This window comes from Malus domestica, chromosome 01 (genome assembly GCF_042453785.1).
Source record: "Malus domestica chromosome 01, GDT2T_hap1".
Lineage (NCBI taxonomy): Eukaryota > Viridiplantae > Streptophyta > Magnoliopsida > Rosales > Rosaceae > Malus > Malus domestica.
Genome location: NC_091661.1, coordinates 20,232,816 through 20,254,970, shown reverse-complemented (window position 1 = coordinate 20,254,970; position 22,155 = coordinate 20,232,816). Strand labels below are relative to the sequence as shown.

The 22,155-nt window shown below is 39.0% G+C and overlaps 3 protein-coding genes and 1 pseudogene across 4 annotated transcripts; 1 reads left to right on the top strand and 3 right to left on the bottom strand.

Annotated features, from left to right (window-relative positions):
• Positions 1–760: 760 nt before the first annotated feature.
• LOC139194049 (uncharacterized) lies at positions 761–7,707 on the bottom strand (annotated as a pseudogene).
• A 749-nt stretch (positions 7,708–8,456) lies between these two features.
• LOC139194046 (granule-bound starch synthase 1, chloroplastic/amyloplastic-like) lies at positions 8,457–11,968 on the top strand. The gene is made up of 13 exons (XM_070818198.1): positions 8,457–8,570; positions 8,757–9,135; positions 9,335–9,415; positions 9,499–9,597; positions 9,697–9,786; positions 9,978–10,041; positions 10,133–10,343; positions 10,426–10,669; positions 10,774–10,950; positions 11,059–11,250; positions 11,332–11,418; positions 11,504–11,632; positions 11,714–11,968. The coding sequence occupies exons 2-13, from the start codon at positions 8,779–8,781 to the stop codon at positions 11,828–11,830; spliced, it is 1,848 nt and encodes a 615-aa protein (XP_070674299.1). The 5' UTR covers positions 8,457–8,570; positions 8,757–8,778; the 3' UTR covers positions 11,831–11,968.
• Positions 11,969–12,180: 212 nt separating this feature from the next.
• Positions 12,181–13,557, bottom strand: LOC139194040 (large ribosomal subunit protein P1-like). The gene is made up of 4 exons (XM_070818192.1): positions 13,345–13,557; positions 13,127–13,204; positions 12,598–12,810; positions 12,181–12,485 (listed from the first exon to the last, which is right to left on the bottom strand). Exons 2-4 carry the CDS (start codon positions 13,193–13,195, stop codon positions 12,432–12,434), a joined length of 336 nt encoding a protein of 111 aa, XP_070674293.1. The 5' UTR covers positions 13,196–13,204; positions 13,345–13,557; the 3' UTR covers positions 12,181–12,431.
• Positions 13,558–15,233: 1,676 nt separating this feature from the next.
• LOC139194033 (uncharacterized) lies at positions 15,234–18,218 on the bottom strand. Of its 2 annotated transcripts, none has more exons than XM_070818178.1 (6): positions 17,358–18,218; positions 17,134–17,266; positions 16,768–16,888; positions 16,520–16,556; positions 16,139–16,418; positions 15,234–16,015 (listed from the first exon to the last, which is right to left on the bottom strand). In XM_070818178.1, the coding sequence occupies exons 1-6, from the start codon at positions 17,574–17,576 to the stop codon at positions 15,921–15,923; spliced, it is 885 nt and encodes a 294-aa protein (XP_070674279.1). In that variant the 5' UTR covers positions 17,577–18,218; the 3' UTR covers positions 15,234–15,920. The 2 variants fall into 2 exon arrangements, with proteins under 2 accessions (XP_070674279.1, XP_070674285.1); XM_070818184.1 differs by having other exon boundaries at positions 16,768–16,882.
• Positions 18,219–22,155: the final 3,937 nt, after the last annotated feature.

The window sequence follows — 22,155 nt, the reverse complement described above, 5'->3', positions numbered from 1 at the left end:
ACTGCCTACGTATCCTTAACGGAATCAACAGGCGTAGTTCATAAAAATTTGCTACGACAATGAGGTTGCAAAGGAGATGAGAGCGGTGCTGTTGTTGTGGATTTGGGATTTTGACTTAAGACTTTGGCAAACGTAAGGTGTCCATTTGATTTATTTGAGCCAAAAGATGATGATTGGCAAAAATGAATTGATGGGTTTTGACAAGAACGACCCATGTCTTTTCCTTTAATAATCAATGCCTAGTGCTTTTAGGATGAGACTTAGACTCCCACGTGATGAGCAACTTTTCTTTCTTTTATTTGCCTTTCTTTACGTTGTCTTGAAACCCATGTCATTTTGTCATCATGCATGTCCCTTAGTCGTCACCTTTTATCTTTGCACAGTAACACAACGAGCCTTTGATTTCATATTGTTTAATAAAAGCAAGTGGCAGAGCACTATTTTTTATAAATGCATTTTCCAAGCTTTTATAGTCAGACTTTCCCTCGAAAGAAACCTCATGATTTTATGTTTGAAGAGCTATGGCATTTTACAGTTGCCACGTGAGTATCTCTCCCATTTGATTTGGGGCGTTGTTAGCAAGCTTTTTTTCTTTCTCTGTGAATTTCATCTCTTCCAAGCCCCGTAGGACTTTACATGGAAATAAACATCTATTTGTTTCCCTCCTGCAGTAACTCTTTGTTTTTGGTGGGATTCATGCCACGGAGTGAAAAGGGTTTTAAACACCTTTTGCTTTTGGTTGGTTGAAGAGCTTCTGAAGTCTTTGAATTCTTTTTGAGAGTTTTTATTCAAATATGTAGTGTAGTGAAGACCCATGAGAGGAAGATAACAGCTTTATTTTATTCCTCTATCGTTGCTTGTTCATCCCCGAGAACGGAAGGATAATACACCACTTCTTTGCTGCTGCTGCTGCTTGTCTCCCTCCATCTTTGACTTTCGACGAAAACGGGCGGCATGCCAAACTCTTCCTCCTCTTTGAAGACTTCAAACTTTCATAGTCTCAAATAATACAGCACGGTCGTCGGATATGGATGCAGAAACTTCACAGAGAGCCTTGCTGAAAATAAAATATGATATTACGGGCCTCCTCCAATTTTAAAGCATTGCTGAAAAGCTCAGTACGAGCAGAATTACTTGACACCAGACTTGCCACAGCAGTATCATGCTTGATAAATTTGTCACCGAGGGTGGAAAGTGTTAGTAAAAGAGCACTGCCGACATCACCAACCCTTTCCAACAAGAAAGATGCAGCATCTGTTATCCCATATATCTGGCACAGGAGGAGTAAACAGTGTTCCACGAAATAGCTATCGAATGTCTCTAGGAATTTGAGAACTGAATTGCGCTCGTACTGGCATAACAGCTGCATAGTAAAAGCGAAACATTATGAGGGCAATGACGTAAGACAAGCTTTATGGTACAGAAACCAGGTGGCAATGAAACACAATCACTCAACTCATTCAAGCCCGTATTAAAAATTTGGATGGGAACGAAGTGGACCTCAATCACTGTTTTTAAGTAAAGGAACAGACTTATTGGATGGGAACGAAGTTTAGAGAGTATATGAGAACCTTCGTCAATAGTAAAATGATCGATAACCAAGAAGAATGTGCCCTCTCTGCATTGGATAAAAAAAATTGAGGTGGATAATCAGTAAGGAAGCTTTCACTGGAGAAGACAATCTACATATGACGTAATATGTGATGTGGCAGACGAAAAATAAAGGAAAAGGTTCAAGATAACTAAGGGATAACCTGTTTAAGTAAAAAAGCTCTGGAATTCGAGAAATTACTTCTGATCGAAAAGCAGCACATTCCTTGTCAGTCAGCTGTAATAATGTTTTGTTGATAAAGGAGAAGGCATGAATGGGTTCTTCTACACCTTTCATGTAGCACTCCAGAGCAGCAAGATACTGATGTCTGCTAGTATGAATTAGGCCACAAACCTCAAAGATGCCAAGAGACCTTGTAGTAAGTAATCTTAAACTGAATGAATTATGAGACAACATTGTATGGTATTGGTAAATATACCTGGTAAAATCGCGCCTCTTCGCATAGCTGTAACACATAAGATGAATCCCAATCGGTCTCAGGCACTATCTCAAGAATCCCAAAACCTGCTTCTCTCTTCTTTTTGAAGTTGTGCTATCTCTGGTAACACATGGTGGAAATTTAACATCTGAGGTCAAGTACTCCAAAATTTGAGACAATATACTTTTCGAGACAGTGGCTCTTCTACATGCAACATAGTATGAAATAAACTCAAATAGATGATCTATGTCTTTCTTGGAAGGCCACTGTGCTACTGATCCAGTGTCATCGGGAGATCCATCTGTTTGAGAACTTTCCTTACTAATAATGTGAATGAGCGTATCTATTGTATTCTGAACCATTGAATTCTGATTTTGAGCCATTAAATTGTTCCCATCCTGCAGCTCCATATTAGCATTAGCTGAATCATGAGAAGAAAGGTCAGGTTTTGAGATTTCATCTTCTACGAAAGCACATCTCAGAACGTCTAAAGTAGCTTCAGTGTCTAGATCTAACAGAAGATACAGGTTAATATATTCTCCTCTAGGCAATACACTTGAGACTGCTCTTGAATAAGGGGCATCAGAACCCTCCAACAAAAATTGCAGAAGTTATGTTCTCAGAAATGGCAAGCGCAAGGGAGGAATTGATCCCTGTCCTGAAACCACAGATAATTAGGGCAAACTTTGTTAATCAGATTAGTCCATGCGAAATCCAGGAATAAACGAAGCTACAAGTAAGTCAAAAATATATTCAAGTAGAAAAGAATGCTAGTCTTCCTTTGATCGCTTCATACGTATTCAGTAAGATTATTCTCCTTTTCTATGAATTACCTATTTCAAGATCACAAATCCATTTGTAGTAACAGATGGGATTATCACACAGATGGGTAGAATCCTGCAATATTCCAATTGAACAACTAATAAGTGTAAGTCCATACCTGGTGGAAAAGCAAGGCCTGAAAAGCAGTACTTCAAATAAACTAACATCCTGTACCTGTAAACAAGAACATACAATAAAACCACTTAAAAGGCTAATGGAAAACTAACAACATACAACCAATAAGTAACATGAAAACAATGTGGTACAACTAATTATAAGCTTTCAGTAAGATAATAATAATTACGGGTAAAGATGATGCAGGATGAAAGGAGAAGCAACTAAAGTAGCAAGATAAACCACATATAAGCCTTTTAAACTCAAGTAGAACACACAAAGGACAATATCAAGATAATCATACCCAAGGGTGGTAGCACCTTCTCCTAGACTATTTTGCAAGACCACTAACAGCTCCTCTAAGGGTAACCTGAAATCATCCAATCCTTTATTGAAGAGATGCACCAGAGCACTCTACAGTCCGTGCTCTCTGCATAACCTAACAACCTACAATAAAACATAACAAATAATGTGCGAGTCCAGGTGAAAACTATGACAAACAAATTACAGCAACATGAAAAATTATAAGCAACAATCTGAGAGGCACAGACCTGATTGAAATCCAAGGATGAAATATCCATGTGAAGGACACATTGTTCAACACGCTGTAACCACCCTTTGCAGCTATAATGCTCTACCAGTGCTTGCATGATCTGAGGAAAGGGGAGAATGAAATAACATTATTATGTATAACATACCTGCCAACCAATACAGCCAAAATACTTGAACAGTATTCATTACCTCAGGTGGAAGAGAACCAAGCATGTCCTTCAATATATAAGGCTCCAACAGCTCCAAAAATGTGTCTAATAACATTTATAAAGAAAACTGATTGGTAACATGCACTGGTGGAGGAAAATGATATATGCATGTAGCTTCAAGCTATCGAATAATGCACATACTTCAAATGCTGCAAAACTGCAGCCGAGACAAGCCAAAAAAGATACACCATACGTTGAACTTAATTGCCTTGTTCTATAATATGTCAAAGTATTAATCCAGTAACCTCAAATCATGACGAAAGTTAAAAAACTTGGTTCTGAAATACTTTCAATATATTTATTCTAAATAAGAAATATTTCAAGCCTATAATGCAGGATATAAATTATTCACTTAATCCCCTTTCAAAAGAAGAAAATATGTTATTCACTCCAGTTTGAGCATGACACCAGTTATGAGTTATGGTAAGATAATTTGAGAATGTAAGTGTATTCTGTGTTTCGTTGATGCGGCACAGTTGCACATTATAAAAAGCCATTCTAACTCAACCGTGCATGGTTGGTAAAATGGACTTTCCCTTTTCCTAAGTACATGAAAGCCAAAGAATGCTTCTCTTCTTGTTTCATTTCAATAGAATAATATATAATCCAGATATCCAAACTTCGGCTTAAAGTGGATGAAGTTTACAAAACCATGAATGCAAAAATAAACAGAATTGAGAATACCTCTTTGTTGAACAGCTACAAACTTAGAGAAGATTTCATCAAAAAGTATGTCAGCCCTTCTGATATGGACACAGAATTCAACTGCAACTCCACCAACACGGGTGTATTGCTCTTTTATTTCAGAGTGCATAGAACTGCTTTTGCTTTTTAAATCATCAGGTTGATCCATTTTTCCAATTTGGTTGCAGAATGCTACTGAAATATATGAAAATACTTCCTCTACATATGACAAAATCAACTCAACCAGGTAGGACATTATGGCCTCCTGTGCAGCAACTAGAGTTCTAGGAAGGTCAATAACACCATGAGCTTGACCGTCGTAAATTGTCATTGCCATGTTCAAGGCACCCATCCAATCACCTGCTCCCCGTAAAACCTGAATTCGTTCTTTCCAAGGGAGAAGTTGGGAAACAATAAGATGCACTGGTCCAAGTACATATACCAAAGCTCCTCTTACAGCTACACAATTGTGATAAGCTTTTTCAGGATTTCCAAATATATTAATGAAGTGAGTATGATACGCAATGAGATCATCCCCTTCAAAACCGTCAACAGAAAAACTTGTTTGGTGAATCACAGTTCCATCCTTTGCAAACAAACAAAGTTGTCCAGTCACGGTGAGAACCACCAGCATCTGAAGGCACAAAGCTTCAAATTAAGCTCATTCTACGTGATGTAAACTTGACTCTTAACCATGTACAGAACTCTTCATAGGTAGAGAAACATAAATTTCTTCGGTTAAAAGAATAAACATAAATTCAGCACGACAGAAAACAAATAAACAGGTGCATACCTGATCATCCAGCCAAGCCACACCTATGGCTGCACTTTCAAGAGACCATTTCCCATATATTCTCAGTTCCGATTTGACCAACTTTGCCACCTGAACTTTTCGATCCCAAGCAAGTGCTAGTAACGAAACTCTTTCAACTGCTTCAGCAGGCATATTTTCTACCAATAATGAAAAACCTCATCTTAGGAAGCCATCAACAGGAAACTTAACAAATAAAGTCAATCCTTACCACTAGTAGCAGGTGACCTGTGTGATTGTATTGTACATTTCCAAGCAGTACAAGGCATAGAACCCTCCCGAACCCCCAACTGGTTTGGAAAGTCGTGCATACACTTCCAAAGTGGGAGTTAGTCTTACCTACAACAAAGACACATGGCATTAGCACACTGAAAAATAAACTTTTTATAAATAGGTAATAATCCCAAACCAAAAGGTACATGGAATTGACGCTATCATCTGAGGGCTTCATACCACCAGAACAGTGTGATGGGTGACAAACACGACCACACCTTCTTCCACTAAAGAAGATCCCTCATTGAAGAGTTTCCAACCTGCATCTCCACCAACCATACCCCCCATCATACCACCAATACTGCTGCCTGAAACCGCCCCACTACCCTTAGAAGACAGTAAAGCCCCTCCACTGCATTCATCAAAAAGGAATGGTGAAGCTGAAAGCACTGTGCCTGTATTTTGTCCATCAAGAAGGCACTGTTCCAATCAACATGCACAGGAAGTTTGATAGAGTTACATTTTGGAAGATCATAGATTCACACATCAACCGCGAAGCAAGCATTTTTAAACATAAGGCCAACAATGAAATTTTTTTACCTGTGTTTTAATCGAGAACCTATTAAGCAGGGGAACCACCGAGGAAGAATGTAACAGTACCAGACCCTTACTATCACCGGTAACTGCCTTAAATTGATGTGTAACCTGAGAATCCTGCCCCAAAACAACGTATGAACAACTGGAGTTGTATGTTCTCCAGTAATTGCTTTGGCAGCCGATGCCCTCTGCACGTCCCAAACTGTAATGTGACCATCAGCATAACCAGCTAAGAGCAAGTCCCCTTGTTGATTGAAGCACATAGAAGTTACAGCAGCATAAGACCGTTCTCCTTGCAACCCAAGAATTAGCATCTGGTACATATATACCATAGTTTGTTAACACGAATTCCCCTATATCTATATCAGTGGCAGTTAAAACTAAGTAAAGGAATGAAAGCTAACCTTTGCATCCATGCTGTCAGCATTATGAGCAGAGTATTTACTAGGAATAACAAGTGTAGACCCTCTTGCCATTACTATTCCAATGTAATTACTGTGAACCGCAAGACTTGCGGTGAGCCATGATCACGCCTTAACGCCGGAGATGAAAGGGTCCGAGTAATGGGATTGTTAGCATCGACATTGAAGTATCCTAATGTGGTGGAGCCTCTGTGAACACCCTCAAGCCGCATGGGTTGAGCAGCGGCACCCTCTTCCCAATGCAAAGCAGTAGAAGCTTGCTTCTTCTCTAACTCTTCAGCGATTTCGAGTGGCTTCCGCAACTTCTTCTCAGCTTTTTTACTTATCCACCTGCTCTCCAATTCCCCAATTCTCTCCTCCACCAGTTGAGTGATTGAACTTCCCAATTCTTCGTCATCATCAATATCGCTACCGTTACCAATATTGCCATTGTTATCCTTAGACTCCTTACCACCACCACCATCATCCTTGCCATCACCGCAGCCTTCATTATCCTTGGTATCACTCTCTTTCGAACAAGGACTATTATCATCTAAGTCTTGAATTTCTTGTTTACATTCCTCTACCACCTCAACATTCTTACTAAATTCCGTATCTTTAACATCATTTGCATCTAAACTTGTCAAATTCTCATAAGAACTACTTACATTCTTCTCTTCTTCCACAGCATTCCCAGCACTCGCTTCATCAACTTGAGAAGCCTGCTCCAACTCGTTTTCGCTCTTCAATACCCCGCCATTTCTCAACAATTCACCACCAAAATCCACTTGTAATTCATTCGAATTGGTCCTAATCACTTCCGACCCAATTGCATTCGTATCACCATTAGAATTAAAACTCATCACGGAGTTGTCATCCAGTTCCGAACTTTCAAGAACCTTCTGGATAACTCCACTCCCGGCGCTCCTCCTCGACTTGATCGCGGTGGACTGCGGAGTCGGCATCAACCTCGAGGCCGCCGCAGCCGCAGCCAGGGCCGCCCCGGGCTTCGCATTTGTTCTCATGCCTCCGAGAAACCATGGAGAGGGCGGGGAAGATGAGGCGGACGAATCGGTGTCGTTGAGGATTTCGTCGATCGTGCGGTGGGGGACGGAGCTAAAGTGGTGGTCGTCGTCGTAGTCTTCGTCGGAGAGGGAGACGTGTGAGTTAAGGAACGAGTCCAGGTCGAGTTCCATGGCGAATTGCGGTTCGAAGCGAGTGAACTTCTTGGTCATGCTGGTGCAGCGTAAGCCGCTGCTGGTGCTGCTACTCCGATGTCGTCTTGGTCATCTTCTTTATTTTTTTTCCCAACGCCATGTCGTTTATTTTAATGAAATTGGGAAGGAAAGTACAACTCCATGTCGTCTGTCTGTGAAAACCTTGTTTATTTATAACAAAGTGATGTTATTAATAGGCAAAAGTGTGAAGAGAACCTTTATCGAAAATCGAAGTACTGCTTATTTTTGTAACTGTATTAGAAGACAGTGAATGTACGTAAAAAGAAGCAAGAGATATATTAGTATTTTTTTTACTTTTGATTTTTACTTTTGATCTTGCATGTTGGTTGTAATGAGGATACAAACATACATTGTATATAGAGGTTTTGATCCGACACCTTACATGCATGAAGATAAATTTTAACCAACCTAAGACTATTTCATCTAAAATTTTTAGCGGTTGGTACCAAAGTCTATTTTGATTTTGCTTCCTCATACAATCATATGTGTGACATTCACGTTACATTTCACAACAGGTAAGATATTATTTGTGAGATATTATTGTATACAAATGTGTTATGTTTCTCCTCTTGTTGGATTTTAGTCCAAAATACTCCAATGTAACTTGAGAGAGCAATTTGTCTCGCACACGAGGAATTCTGCCGCCTATTACTCACCGCTAATGAATCTTGAGGTACTCGGCACTGCAAACCCCTCCACCTGTGCATGTTTTAGTCGGCCTTCTGCAAACTCCAAGTTACAGTTTCACCCTCCTGCAACTTCAGTGCTTAAAACCACCACATTTTGCACTGCAGCCTCCTCAGCATTTTCATCGCACAAGAAGAAACAAGCATCCAACTGCAGGTTGCTGTGAGGAGCTCAAACTGCTTTTGTAGGAAGCAATTGTTCCTTCCCCGCAGGTTCTTCTACGACTCAGAAGCACTTTTAAGTCGTTTTACTGTCAAACACAGGGTAGAAGCACTTTAATTGTCAAAAAGCACAGAGTTTTATTGCCAAACATGAGTAGAAACACACTTTTAATTGTCAAAAAGCACTTCTAGCCACCGTCGACTCTAGTTAATCTTTTATGTTTTACTGTTTTGCAGAACGTAATAGAATTACAAGTTAATGGCAACTCTCACTGCTTCAAGCTTTTCCTCGACGACCTCCCATGTCAGCTATGGCACTGTATCTTCCGGATCAAACCTGAAAACCGGATTTAAGAAAATGGTTTCTGGTAAACAGACCCTGACTCACAATGGGTTGAGAGCTTTGAACTCAGTGGACGAGCTCCGAGTCAGAACCATGGCCAACTCAGTTGCAAGGCAAGCGAGGGGCAAATCTGTCAATAGCTCTAGGAAGACTTCAGGAGTTATTGTTTGTGGAAGTGGGATGAATTTAGTGTTTCTGGGAACTGAGGTTGGTCCATGGAGTAAAACTGGTGGACTTGGTGATGTTCTTGGAGGCCTCCCACCGGCTATGGCTGTAATCGCTTACTTCTCTTGCCTTGTAATAATATGCACAATGAGAACCGAGCGACATTAAACAAACATTAAGCCGTATATAAACCATGGTTTAGTTCCCATTTATTGTCAGCGTAGTGTCCCTCGAGGTCTGTTTTTTATTAAATGTTTGTAACCGGTTATGTATGCGTAAATTTCACTAAAATTTGAACTTTCTTCAGGCAAATGGGCATCGAGTGATGACGATTTCTCCGCGTTATGATCAGTACAAAGATGCATGGGATACAGAAGTAACAGTCGAGGTGTGCAAACATATAACCTTGATCAACACTGAAATAGGACAATGTTCATATGATTTATTCCTATCCTGTTCCTATCTGTGTAGCTTAAAGTGGGAGATAAAACCGAAACAGTACGATTTTTTCACTGCTACAAGCGAGGAGTTGATCGTGTTTTCGTGGATCACCCGCTGTTTCTCGAAAAGGTTTGGTCTTGTCTTACTGATCTTTTCCAGTGATTTGCAAATAGTATGAAAAGGAAGAAAACTCAAATTCTTATCTGCTTTTTGTGACTGGTTGTTAAGGTATGGGGGAAAACTGCATCGAAAGTTTATGGTCCGGTTACCGGAGTCGATTTCAAGGACAATCCACTTAGGTTCAGCCTGCTATGCCAGGTTAGTAATCTCTGCCTTTCTGATCCTCGTCGCATTTTCCATTCAAATCCTCGTCACGAGTGTAAATAAATAACACGTTTTCTTACAAATCTGTTGGCAAATGTTTAGTCTGAATTTGAATCTGTGCATCTTCTGATTGTATAATATTATCGTTCGTATTCTCATGGTTGTATAAAATTATATGTTTTAAGGCAGCTCTAGAAGCACCAAGAGTTCTGAATTTAAACAGCAGCAAATATTTTTCTGGACCATATGGTAGGCAAAACTCATCTCCAGTTCTCCAAACCAACACCACTTCTGAAAATCTTTTATGCATGAATTGGTACGATGGCGTTGCTGCGTGCAGGGGAAGAAGTCGTTTTCATTGTCAACGATTGGCACACCGCCCTGCTCCCATGCTACCTGAAGGCCGTATACAAACCTAGAGGTATTTACAGCACTGCCAAAGTAGCCTTTTGCATTCACAACATTGCTTACCAAGGCAGATTTGCGTTTGCGGACTTTGGACTTCTCAATCTGCCAGATGAATTTAAGAGCTCGTTCGATTTCATTGATGGGTATGGTTTTTTGCACAGGATATAGCAGACTGTACAATGATTAAGTGATTGAAACTTGAGTGTGATTGTTCTGATTCCACAGCTCTGAGAAGCCGGTGAAGGGGAGGAAAATTAACTGGATGAAAGCCGGAATTTTGGAATCAGACAAGCTCTTGACTGTCAGCCCATGCTATGCCGAAGAACTTGTTTCTGCGGTTGAAAAAGGAGTCGAGTTGGATGACATTATTCGGAAAACTGGAATTTTTGGAATTGTGAATGGTATGGACGTCCAGGAATGGAATCCCTTAACTGACAAGCATACAACTATCAAATACGACGCTTCAACTGTAAGAATACTCATTGTACAAAAACTTCCTCAACCGTAGTTCGTGTAACTTCTTTTGATTCGTATCATGTATGGCAATGACTCTTGAAACTTTGGCTTGCTTAGGTGGCTGATGCAAAGCCTCTTCTCAAAGAAACCCTCCAAGCAGAAGTCGGATTGCCGGTGGATAGAGACATCCCTGTCATAGGTTTCATTGGTAGGCTTGAAGAGCAGAAAGGTTCAGACATTCTCATAGAAGCCGTTCCTCATCTTATCAAAGAGGATGTTCAGATTATAGTCCTCGTATGTACCCGACATGGAAGTTGTTCCTCGCCTTATATTGCTCATCTGTTTGTCCTGCCACCAAACCTACGTGTATATTAACGTGATCTGCCTTTGAAATTTTCTCAGGGGACTGGCAAAAAGCCGATGGAGAAGCAGCTTGAACAGCTGGAGATAGAATACCCCGACAAGGCCCGAGGAGTAGCGAAATTCAGTGTCCCTCTGGCCCATATGATCACAGCAGGAGCTGATTTCATGTTGGTTCCGAGCAGATTCGAGCCATGTGGTCTCATTCAGTTACACGCCATGCGTTATGGAACCGTAAGATCCCTGACGCAAACAAGTCCTTCCATTCGAAGGTACATCTTGCATGAGTACTGATTCACCGCTGTGCTTCTGCAGGTCCCCATCGTTGCCTCAACCGGCGGGTTGGTAGACACTGTTAAAGAAGGATTCACCGGATTTCATATGGGAGCCTTCAATGTGGAAGTAATGCATCTTTTTCTACCATTCTTTATACACAAAATACTTTTTTACTTTCGTGTTAACTCAGTTTCGAAAACTGATGTTTCAGTGCGAAGTTGTTGATCCGGCGGATGCACAAGCAATCACTACAACCGTCACAAGAGCCCTCGGAACTTATGGAACTCCAGCTTTTACTGAGATTATAAGCAACTGCATGGCTCAAGATCTCTCGTGGAAGGTAAAGACATCCCCTCTTACAATCCTTTCACAATTAATCGCATTCTCACATGCTTAAATCCTTTGAATCGGCACCGTGCAGGGTCCTGCTAAGAAGTGGGAGCAAGTGCTGCTGAGTTTGGGTGTCGCTCGTAGCGAACCTGGGATCGTGGGTGAGGAAATTGCACCGCTTGCAAAGGAAAATGTCGCAACGCCTTGAGAAACAAGAGTTAACCACGCAGTTGGTCGGTTTTGTGTAGTAACACGAGAAATCTGCTCCTCGCCTCCCAAACCACCCATCATGTGTGCAGTATGTTTAATAAGCAACACGATGCGTGACGGGATAAATTTAGCCAATTTGTGTATCATATGACACATGTGAGGGGGAACTGAATGCAGAAAATATAACCGAAAAGTTGAGTTAGGATAACACGAGCACAATGCAAGCGTCAACTGCCTCCGTCAATCTCTGTAAACGAGACTAGAACATTTTTACTAGGGTCATGCCATCAACTACGAGAGCTCGTATCATGTTTCAAAACATGTAGGGCACATCAAACAGAATATAAATCCATCGCAAACAATTCAATTTCAAGATTAAAAGAGTAACGTACCTTTTCTATCCAGAAATTTAAACATTAAGATGTTCAAAATTTGGATTTGCTCAGCAGAAAACAAGGAGAGTTAGCAACTTCTCCATTACCACTACATATCATAAGCCAAAAAGAACGATACCCGTACTAGATTGATAGGGCAACTAATCTCAAAATACTAAAAACCATCAAACTGAAGATTGGATTACATCTTGCTGAAAGGAGCCCCTAATCGAACAAGCTGAATCCCATATCGTCATCGCTCTCTTCCTTGGGTTCTTCCTGTAAAATCAAGTCCGAAACCAAAATGAGCAAATCGGATAACCCAACGCCTTAAGACCACAACAATTTCAACAAACTCGTTCGATGAAAAATGATATAAGTGACCCAATACCTTCTTCTCCTCCGCTGCAGGAGCAGCAGCAGCTGGGGCAGCAGCACCGCCTCCTGGGGCAGCAACGGCAACAGCAGCACCGCCGCCACCAGCACCAACATTCAGGATGAGGTCATCAATGTTCTTCTTCTCGGCAAGCTTGGCGAACAAGCCGGGCCAGTAAGACTCAACAGTGATATTAGCAGCTTTCACCAATGTTGCAATCTTCTCAGACTATTACACACCAATTAAGGAGAATCACAGCTTCCAATAACAATATTTCCAAATTTCTAACCCACTGATTTAAACCAAAAATAAATCAAATAACACGAACAAAAAATCTAATTTCTTGCGTGTGCTCTCAGAAATACACAGTTAATTAAATTAAATCAAACCCGTGTGAATTTAATCCATAAAATAAAAATGAACACAAAAAGTTTATCAATTGCCGCATAAATAATAATAGCAAATAAAATAAAAGCTAAACAAACAACCAAATAAATAAATAAATGAAAACCGATATGTGAAAGAAAAACGATTAAAAGGATACGGTGATGGGGATGCCATCGTCGTGGAGGATGAGGGCGGCGTAGCTGCACGCAAGCTCTGAAAACGCCATCGTTTTTCGCTATAACGAACAAAAAGACCACAATTACTAATCTATGCGCTGCAATCCATCGGAGTTCACAGTCTATGCTAATTGGAGTGAGAGAGAGAGAGAGAGAGAGAGAGAGAGAGAAACAGAGAGAGACAGAGAGACAGAGTTACCTGACGGAGACGAGATCTGAGAATGGTGGGTGGTAGAGAGCTGCGCCGCTGCAAAACCTCAACACTTTCTCGTCTAGGGTTTCTGATTTTCTAGCGAGCTAGGGCATATAAAGGTGCACAACAGTGGACTCACCTGATTCTTTTTTTTTTTTATGGAAGCGCAAGTGGGCTCAAGGCCCAAAAAGCCCAATTCTTATTTCTTTCAGTGGTCAAGGACTCAAAGCCCAATTCCTATGGAGTTTTGGACACCCAAGTTTTGGGGAAGAAAAAGAAAAGAAAAGAAGATTCCATTTGTACAATGAATTAAAAGTCCTCTGACCTTGAAAAAACATTTCTTCTAAAAAAAGTTTTAATAGTTAAAATTAAAATTTTGAGCTCATCTATAAGGAAAAGGAGGAAATTTTTGGTCAACTACCCACCAGTTGGCTTGTTCGACGACTGTCCAATGAACACATTTTACTTCGATTTTTTATTTAACAGGTATATAGACAAATAGGTAATCGAAGTCTTGTTAATATCAATAATATTGATGATATGTTGATAGTTGATAACTTCGCCGTATTATTGTCGCCACTTAGACAAGCTCGGGAAGGTTGAGACAAGCTTAAGGAAACCAGGCATTAAGGAGGATTACCATAATCAAGGAAGAGAAAGCAAACAGGAAAACATAAGAGAAGGGATGGAAAGGAGTGGGGCTGGGAAAAAAAATAGGGAACTTTAACGAAAAGCACCTGGTAGTGTTCACTTTAACGAAAAACCACATTTTTACACTAAAAAGTCAATCCTGGTACTATTCACTTTATCCTTTATTTTGTCCTTATCATTAAAACTCAAAGTTTTCAAGCCATTTTCATTAGTTTTCCTAAAAAAAATAAGCGGTAGAGGGGCAAGCAAGATGGGAGGAAGGAGGAGGAATTAAGGGAAGGGGTAGCGGGCTGGAGAGTAGAAGGAAAGGGGGAAAATCAAGTGGGTGGCCTGCCGACCCCGGCCAAAAGAAGGAGTCGGCGGCGAAGAGCAGGGGATTTGTAGGGGTTTATGTACGCGAGAGAGAGAGAGGGAGCGGCTAAGGTTGGGACAACCACTCTAAAATCTTGGTAGTATCAATTAAGATAGGAATTCAAGTTCCTTGACAAAAATCTTCTCTCATGAAAGTTTGGTTGCATACATTGCTTTAGTTTCTTTTGTCATTGCAACTTGAGAAAAAATTCAGGTAGCAATTCGAAAAATTCCCCCACTACTTCTTGTTATTTTTCTCTTCAACGTTGAAGCACGTTGATGTCATTTTAGGTAAGCAAGAGACATCTTTTATGTCAAATCAACTTGAATCCCCAAATATCTTTTCATATAGTTTGAAACTTTGAGTGATATAGTGATTGTTTGTCGGGTAATGCTAGATAGACCATTTATTTGAATTATATTTTGCAAATTATATAATGTTGTTGCTGATGATTTGATTATTATTTAAGTGTTGATTAACATGTTTATTACTTATTACCTAGCATTACTCTTGTTTCTCTCTTTTTTCACTTTCCTACCAAGTCAATTTTGCATCTCAAAACCAAACCAAATCAAATTAAATAAGTATGCAAAACCAAAATGATGTTACAAAGATTATCTACTTGAATTATATTTTGTGAATCACATGATATAACTGTTGATAGTTGGACTCCTTCTTTAAATCATTAAAAAAATGATCCAATCATAAACCGTCACATCATATGATTTAAAAAGTATGATTTAAAAATATGGTATTCTCGGCATTTTTAGCAAAACCATGCATTCCCCCTTATTTTGATAGAGCTCCTAGGATTCCAAGCACATTCTTCAAAGCCTCGAAAGTGATTGATTATGCAAAAGAAGAATCATACCAAAGAAAAAGTACAAAATAATTAGAGAGACAATCTTCTATTTCTTCCAACTAATTCATCAATTCGAAAAAAGTATCCGAAGCTTTGAACAATGACCAAATTCAAAAAATTAAAAATTAAAGATTACAAGTTAAATGGCCAATCAAGCTATCCGAAGCTTTGACCAAACTGGTGTTTCAAAGATATAAAACAAATCTTTTGAAACCCGATTGCTTTAATCTTCTCCCATATAAACAAAAAGGGTTTATATGTCATTGGATGCTCTGTGCAATCCAAGGCACATAATCCAACTGCTAATTAGTGTTGTAAGGTGGAATCCAAAGCCCAATATTTAGCTTCCACCTCATGCAATTACATGAATTAATGATTAATTAATCATCTGATATGAGTCTTAATTAATTAATTAATTCCTCCCCTAATCCTAACAACTAACTTGAAAAATAAGCTAGACTCCCCTACTTGTCCTAACCAAGAACATGTTTGCTGATGATGATGATGATGATGAAGTTAGTAAAGCAAATGAAGAACCAATCGGATGCTGACACTTGTATGAAACCCTTTTGCTCTCTTCTGATGGCAGCTGATGTGATTAATCTGCAGCAGCAGGCAACCCTTTGGAGGTTGATGGCTGAAAATCTGGTTTTGTTACCCTTCTGTCAATGTGGTTAGTCTTGAAAAATTGACATTGTTTTGATCCCCCTGTGGACATTAAGTTGAAGGATTCTGCTCAGAGTGTGCCCCAGAAGGTTGTGGGGCAGCTGCCCCCCCTGATGTGACCCCAGTTGCTGCTGCTGCTGTTGCACCTGTAACATTTTGCATGTAAACTGTAAATTCTCTAGATAATTTCTCACCGGGGTATCATAGTGACAGTATTTCAAACCAATCATGTTGGAATATCAGCGGGAAAATGGTTAAAATGTTTTTACCTGGGGTAGTTGTGGGGGTGGTGATTGGCATTGAAGGAGGAAGAGAGAGGATCCCAGTTGTGGAGGTGGAGCCAAAGGGCTGAGGAGGCAAATAAGGGTACTGTACCATTTGGGGATATTGGACACCAAGGGCATGAGCCTGGCTACTATTCTGAGCATATTGAGCATAAAATGGGTAGACATTTTGGAAAATTCCAGCCGGCCCTGATGCCCCGCCAGTTGTGGTGGTGTAGTAAGGTGAGAATTGTTGGCCACCACCACCATAGACACTGTAATAGTTCTGCACAATAACATGCATTTTGCACAAAAGTCAGCTTAAGAAAAAATAAAGAAAAATAAAAGGTTCATGTGCCCACTTAAAATGGTAAATAAAAAATTTACCATGGGATACATGGAATCTTGTGAATATCCAGTGTACCTGTAAATTTACACCCAAAAACAAGGGAAAAAGCAAATCAGATATGGAATGGATGAAAACATTTTGACAAAACCAAAAAAATGAAAATATGGAGTGACTTTTATGGATGGTTAAGCGGTAGTGAATTCGTTTTATGTAAATTGAACTCGAAATTATGGAGAAAAAAGGAAAGATTTGGGTGTGTTTTTGTTTTGGGGAATTTGAGGCTTACCCATAAGCTGAATAAGGAAATGTGTATTGGCCAGTGGGTTGAGGAACATAGGTTGATGAGGATCCATGATAAGCAGCTGGTGGAGCCACCAACCCATGTGCTGCTCTTAACCTTCCTGCACCTGCAGCAATGCCATAACAAAATCAACAAACATATTGTGTCTCTTCTTTCTTTCCAAACCCTAGCACATTTCAGATTCACATTTCCATTTAGGAATGCAAATGTTTTCTGCGGAATTTGAGTGCTCAGTCCACCGGCATAATACAGCACGTCGACCGGGCACTCACATCCCGCGTCGGAGAACAAAATGATTGAAGAAATGGTAAAAGAAAAAGAGTTGATATATGGTATGGGAAAGGCAAAAACCATGGAGAGCAGTTGGTGGGCGAGTCTTTTGTGCACCAAGAGATGCAAGATTGCAGTTTGCCCTCCTTCCATCAATCACAGGGGATGGATTTTGGCATGCCCTCATGGCTGCCTCTGGATCCTTAAATGTAACCTAATCAAAATATTAAACAGAAATTAAACCAAACTCAAATTAATCAGAAAACACACTGAAAAATCATAACAAAATAATGGGGTTTGCTTACAAATCCATAACCCTTGGATCTTCCAGTGTTTTTATCTGTGATCACAACAGCCTCCAAGATCTCCCCAAACTGTTCAAAGTACCTTCTCATGGTTTCCCTCTGAGTCTCCCAGGCCAACCCTCCCACAAAGATTTTGGTAAAAGTTGTGTCATTGTATTGCCCTTGATTATTCATGTAATTACTCCCCCCCACCATCTGAAATTGCCTTCCTTGATTCATCAAAACCAAAAACAAATACCCCAAAAAAACAAAAAGATTAATTTTTTTTTAGAAAAAAAAAGAAAAGAAAAACAAACCCAGAACCGAATTTTTTTGGGTGTTTTTCTGGAAAGATCACATGAAAAACAACAGAGAGACACTCGTGCAGTTGGTGAGATTCTATTTGGTCTTCTCCTTCTTGTTTGTGAAATGACTGGTTTTTTGTAATGAGGATGCTTCTTCTTCTTCTACAACCGCCTCTTTTTCACAAATCCTCAGATTCCTCAACAACGATTCCCCTAACGAGAAAATCATTACTGTTTGGGGTGGGAAAAAAAGGGGAGAGAGAGAGAGAGAGAGAGAGAGAGAGAGAGAAATATTACCACCCCATCAAAATATATGCAAAAACACTAAACGCAGAGTCAGAAGAAATATCAGACGAAAAACGCAGAGAAATAATGAATATTTATAAAATTATTGGAAGAAAAAAAGAATGGAGAAGACAAAAAAGCTGCTAGTGGGAACCCACGGCAATGGTAGGCAAAGGTGGTGGCCAATGGAAATGTGGAAGACCAGCAGAGACCAAAGGACCAGCCTTTCTTGCTGTATCAGCACTCTCTCTCTCTCTCTTTTTCTCACCAATATGCAATTATATATGTGTGTGTGTATATTTCGACCAATATAATATATATAATATATAATATATAATGTATATTATATAAATATATGTGAGAATATATAAATATATAATAATAATGTAGGATTGTGGGGGGTGGGTCTGCACGAACAATTGCTTCGCTGTATTCAACCTTCCATATTTTCTGTTCTTCGTCTCTCTCTCTCTCTCTCCTCTTTTCTCTCAGTTTCCACCCCCTCTTAATAGTGCTTGCTCTGTTTATGGCAATTTGGTGGGTCTCTGAGGAGATATCATACCTTGAGAGACTCTCTCTCTCTCTCTCTCTCTCTCTCTCTCTCTCAAGCTGCAGCTATTCTCCTAACCAAAAAAAAGTACAGGAAGGAAGGAAATGGGATTGTTTTTGGTGGGCCAAAACTTTCTGGCACAACCTTCTAAATTTACCTTGAAAATTATGGGTGTTTTTAATCAATAATAAAAGTTTTTGTACTAATTAGATTATTTAAGCACCTTTGGTTTTGTTAAGTACACCATCTCTCTTCTTCCTAATTGGATGCTCCTGAAAACCCTAAATTGCCCACCAATGCATGCATGGAGAAGAGACTCTACTAAGGGCATGTTTCTTTAAGAGGAATGGATTTGTAGGGTTCTCATTTTTTTACTACTAACAACTGAAGAATGGAAAAGATAAATGTTTTAGGCATCTCATACATTTTCATACCTGAAAAATCAAGGTACGTATGAGATTACAATATGGGGTTGTTTACCTCATACTTAATTTTTCATAAGGCGGTGTTATCCACACATTTCTTTTTACCTTTCATACATTCTTCTTAATTTTCGGTCGTCGGATTGAATAAATTAAAGAGTATCGAAGGATAAAAATTAACAAATGATGAGTGGAAGGTAAAAAAAAGTGTGCAGATAGCACTACCTTTTTTCATATCCCCATTCCTTTATATTCCCCTTCCTTCTCAAGTAAACATGCCGTTACTAACCACTCCTCATTATCGTAACAGTAAACACTCTTAAACACTTGAATTACAAATATCTTACTTATTCATTAATTTTATCACAATACATATTAACCTAAACCTCCTCACTCTGTCATGCTATTTTGATTACCAATTTTAACAATATGGGTCCATTTTATTAAAGTCTTTGATGTCCAAGATTTCCACATTTTCACCATGTAAATTGCCACATAACAATGTAGTTGTGCCATAATATCGCCAATTAATCACTATAAAATGGAAAAGTATTTAAGAGACTTCACGTTAGTAGTTGAAAGCTCAAGCTGGCCATGGTGTAGAAATCGGACTTCTTTCACCACAATAAAGAGTTCTGCAATTGTTAATCTCATCTTCTTAATTGTCATATGATGCTTGCAGAAGTCAAACCTCTACTATGTTTTTACCAAATTTAGAAGAAATAAATTCGAAATTGCTATAGAGAGTAAAGCACATTGCTCCGGCCAATTTGTATAAATCCATATATACATGCACTGCACCCATCCACCATGTTCGAAGTTGACAAACACTGAAAGGGCAATATGGTCTTTCGGGATAGGAACATCAAGAAATAGTGGACACCCTTCTGATTATATTCAACTTTAATTTGGTATTAAATATCATTAAAATGGGTTTTTATATAAATGATTTATAAAAAAAGAAGAAGAACCAGTGGTAAGCGTGGTAAGCGGCGTCAGTGATGGTGTGACATGGGATACGAAGAAGAGAGAGAGAGAGAGAGAGAGAGAGAGAGAGAGAGAGAGAGAGAGAGAGAGAGAGGGTAATTAGATCCACCAGATATAATTAAAACTCAGAGACCGAATCATGACTGTCTCTACCACACAACGGCATTGGACTGTCGAAGAGATCGGTCAAACCTCTGATTTTTTTTGGGTTTTTTTTGTTTGAGGAATCCATGAATTGTTTTCTTCTTATATGTCTGGTTCCACTGTCGGCTCTGTTGGCGTGGCATTGGCAGCTGCTTGGACTTGGGAGTATCTGGTGCGCAATATTGATATCGTGTTCTGTCGAAAACAAGATGATCTATAGACTATAGTATTATCGAAACCAAAAAAATTATAATGCTGGAGTAATACAACTTTAGAGAATCAAAGATGTTTCAGTACAATTGCAAATTATATCATAATGAAGATTAAATCTAGCGTCAAATATACGTAAATCTTCTTCGATGATCCACTTTGACATAACCTTCAAAATAAATCCAAATGCAAAGCTGAGATGATTTCGAGAGAATCGCGCAAAACTAATAAAAGATAAAATCACTATTCTCTAATTTAACCACCAAATGAGACATACCACAACAAACACAGGTTACCTGCAAATCAACATCAAACAAATAACCATATGGAATTATGGATTACATACTGTACATATGTTCACATTGACTATACGTAACGGCCTTGTTTTTCTTTTAATATTTATTAAACATTAGTCGGATCTACAATCATATGTCGGAAACAATCTAGTCGAATAAAATGAAGACTGAGTATCATTTTTGCAACAAATAATCATGCATAGAGATTTAGGACATATCTACTTGATATACTACAAAAGCCAGAGATGATAAGATATTGGGTATCAAATAAAAGGAAAGGATCTTCGTCGGATCTATTTTTTAGGGATCCCGTGATCGTGATCATTCATCATAGTTCGGTTAGAAATTATTTTAAAATTAAATATAAATAATACCTAACAAAAACTGACCGCACGATATACAATAAACGGTCATGATCATGGGATCCCTAGGAAAATGATTCAGCAAGGATCCTTTTTCCAAATAAAAGGAGTTGAGAATGACAGCAGTTTTCTCCCATTTGATTCATTGGGAAAGTTTGGATACCACCAACTGATAATTTTTTTTTATCTGTCTACTTATCATCCAACTATAAGCGCACAAAAAAGCAAGGTTCTAAAAATTGTTAGGTGGGCCTAGACGGATTTATGTAAATTTATTATATATCTTGTAAATAAATACATATTTACACCTATAAAAAACTATACTTGTAAAATAATGATAAAATGCAAATTAGGTACACCATTTCCATGAGTATTGGATGAACTTGTAGTAAATTCATCATTTGCAAATTAGGTACACCATTTTTATAAGTATACCACCATGAAACCAAAAAAGAAAAAAACACACAATTAATATAAAAAAATGGTAAAAAACAACCGCAATGGACCGCCTAGGTGCCACCTAGCTCTCCGTCTAGGAGCTACCTAGGCCTGCCTAGCCCACCTAGGCGCCACCTAGGGCTGACTAGCTTTTAGCCGATTTTTCCAAACACCTTGCCCAAAATCAGGGCTGGGCTCTACCACCCAGCACCTAAGTGCCGCCTAGGCCGATTTTTAGAACAATGCAAAAAAGCAAAAGTACCTTATTACGTTGATGTCTAAAGAACAGACTCATATATATACATATAATTATATATTCAAACATAACAGAATATTGGTGGTTAATTTGAACATACCTTATTATATTAATCGTAGAGGTATTATGTTGAACATTGTGCCCTAGCTATTTTCAAATATATTAGAGATTGGTGGTTAATTTGATTATTTTATTAAGCAATGGATGACATGATTGTTAATTATATTACAAACAAAGCTTTGACAGTCCTCTTGAGAGAGGATCCTAGCCGGATCCTCTTTGTGAGGATTCTAGCCGGATCTTCCAATCACACATATTTATCATACATCGTACGATTAGTTTTTGTCAGGTATCGTTTATATTAAATTTTAAATAAAAAAATTACAATAATTTCTCATCACACGATATACGATGAACGAATGTGATTGGAAGATCTTTAAGTTTTGGTTCGCAGAATGTTGGCAACTGTAAGTCAAACACTTGGAATATTCACAGCAAAAAATTTGCAGGAAAGAAATGTACCGTTGAGAAAAGTTGTAAAACATCTATAGATGTAAACTTAAA

What these genes read in the sequence shown, in the direction of transcription:
- LOC139194033 (XM_070818178.1), bottom strand. Translation starts at nt 17,576, where the DNA reads ATGAATCAAGGAAGGCAATTTCAGATGGTGGGGGGGAGTAATTACATG. An exon ending in GATCCAAGGGTTATGGATTT is followed by an intron (nt 17,267 to 17,357) that starts GTAAGCAAACCC and finishes TATTTTGATTAG; the next exon opens with GTTACATTTAAGGATCCAGA. An exon ending in CACCCCCACAACTACCCCAG is followed by an intron (nt 16,016 to 16,138) that starts GTAAAAACATTT and finishes AAAATGTTACAG; the next exon opens with GTGCAACAGCAGCAGCAGCA.
- LOC139194040 (XM_070818192.1), bottom strand. Translation starts at nt 13,195, where the DNA reads ATGGCGTTTTCAGAGCTTGCGTGCAGCTACGCCGCCCTCATCCTCCAC. An exon ending in ACGATGGCATCCCCATCACC is followed by an intron (nt 12,811 to 13,126) that starts GTATCCTTTTAA and finishes GGTGTGTAATAG; the next exon opens with TCTGAGAAGATTGCAACATT. An exon ending in CTGCAGCGGAGGAGAAGAAG is followed by an intron (nt 12,486 to 12,597) that starts GTATTGGGTCAC and finishes TTGATTTTACAG; the next exon opens with GAAGAACCCAAGGAAGAGAG.
- LOC139194046 (XM_070818198.1), top strand. Translation starts at nt 8,779, where the DNA reads ATGGCAACTCTCACTGCTTCAAGCTTTTCCTCGACGACCTCCCATGTC. An exon ending in GGTTCAGCCTGCTATGCCAG is followed by an intron (nt 9,787 to 9,977) that starts GTTAGTAATCTC and finishes ATATGTTTTAAG; the next exon opens with GCAGCTCTAGAAGCACCAAG. An exon ending in TCGTTCGATTTCATTGATGG is followed by an intron (nt 10,344 to 10,425) that starts GTATGGTTTTTT and finishes CTGATTCCACAG; the next exon opens with CTCTGAGAAGCCGGTGAAGG.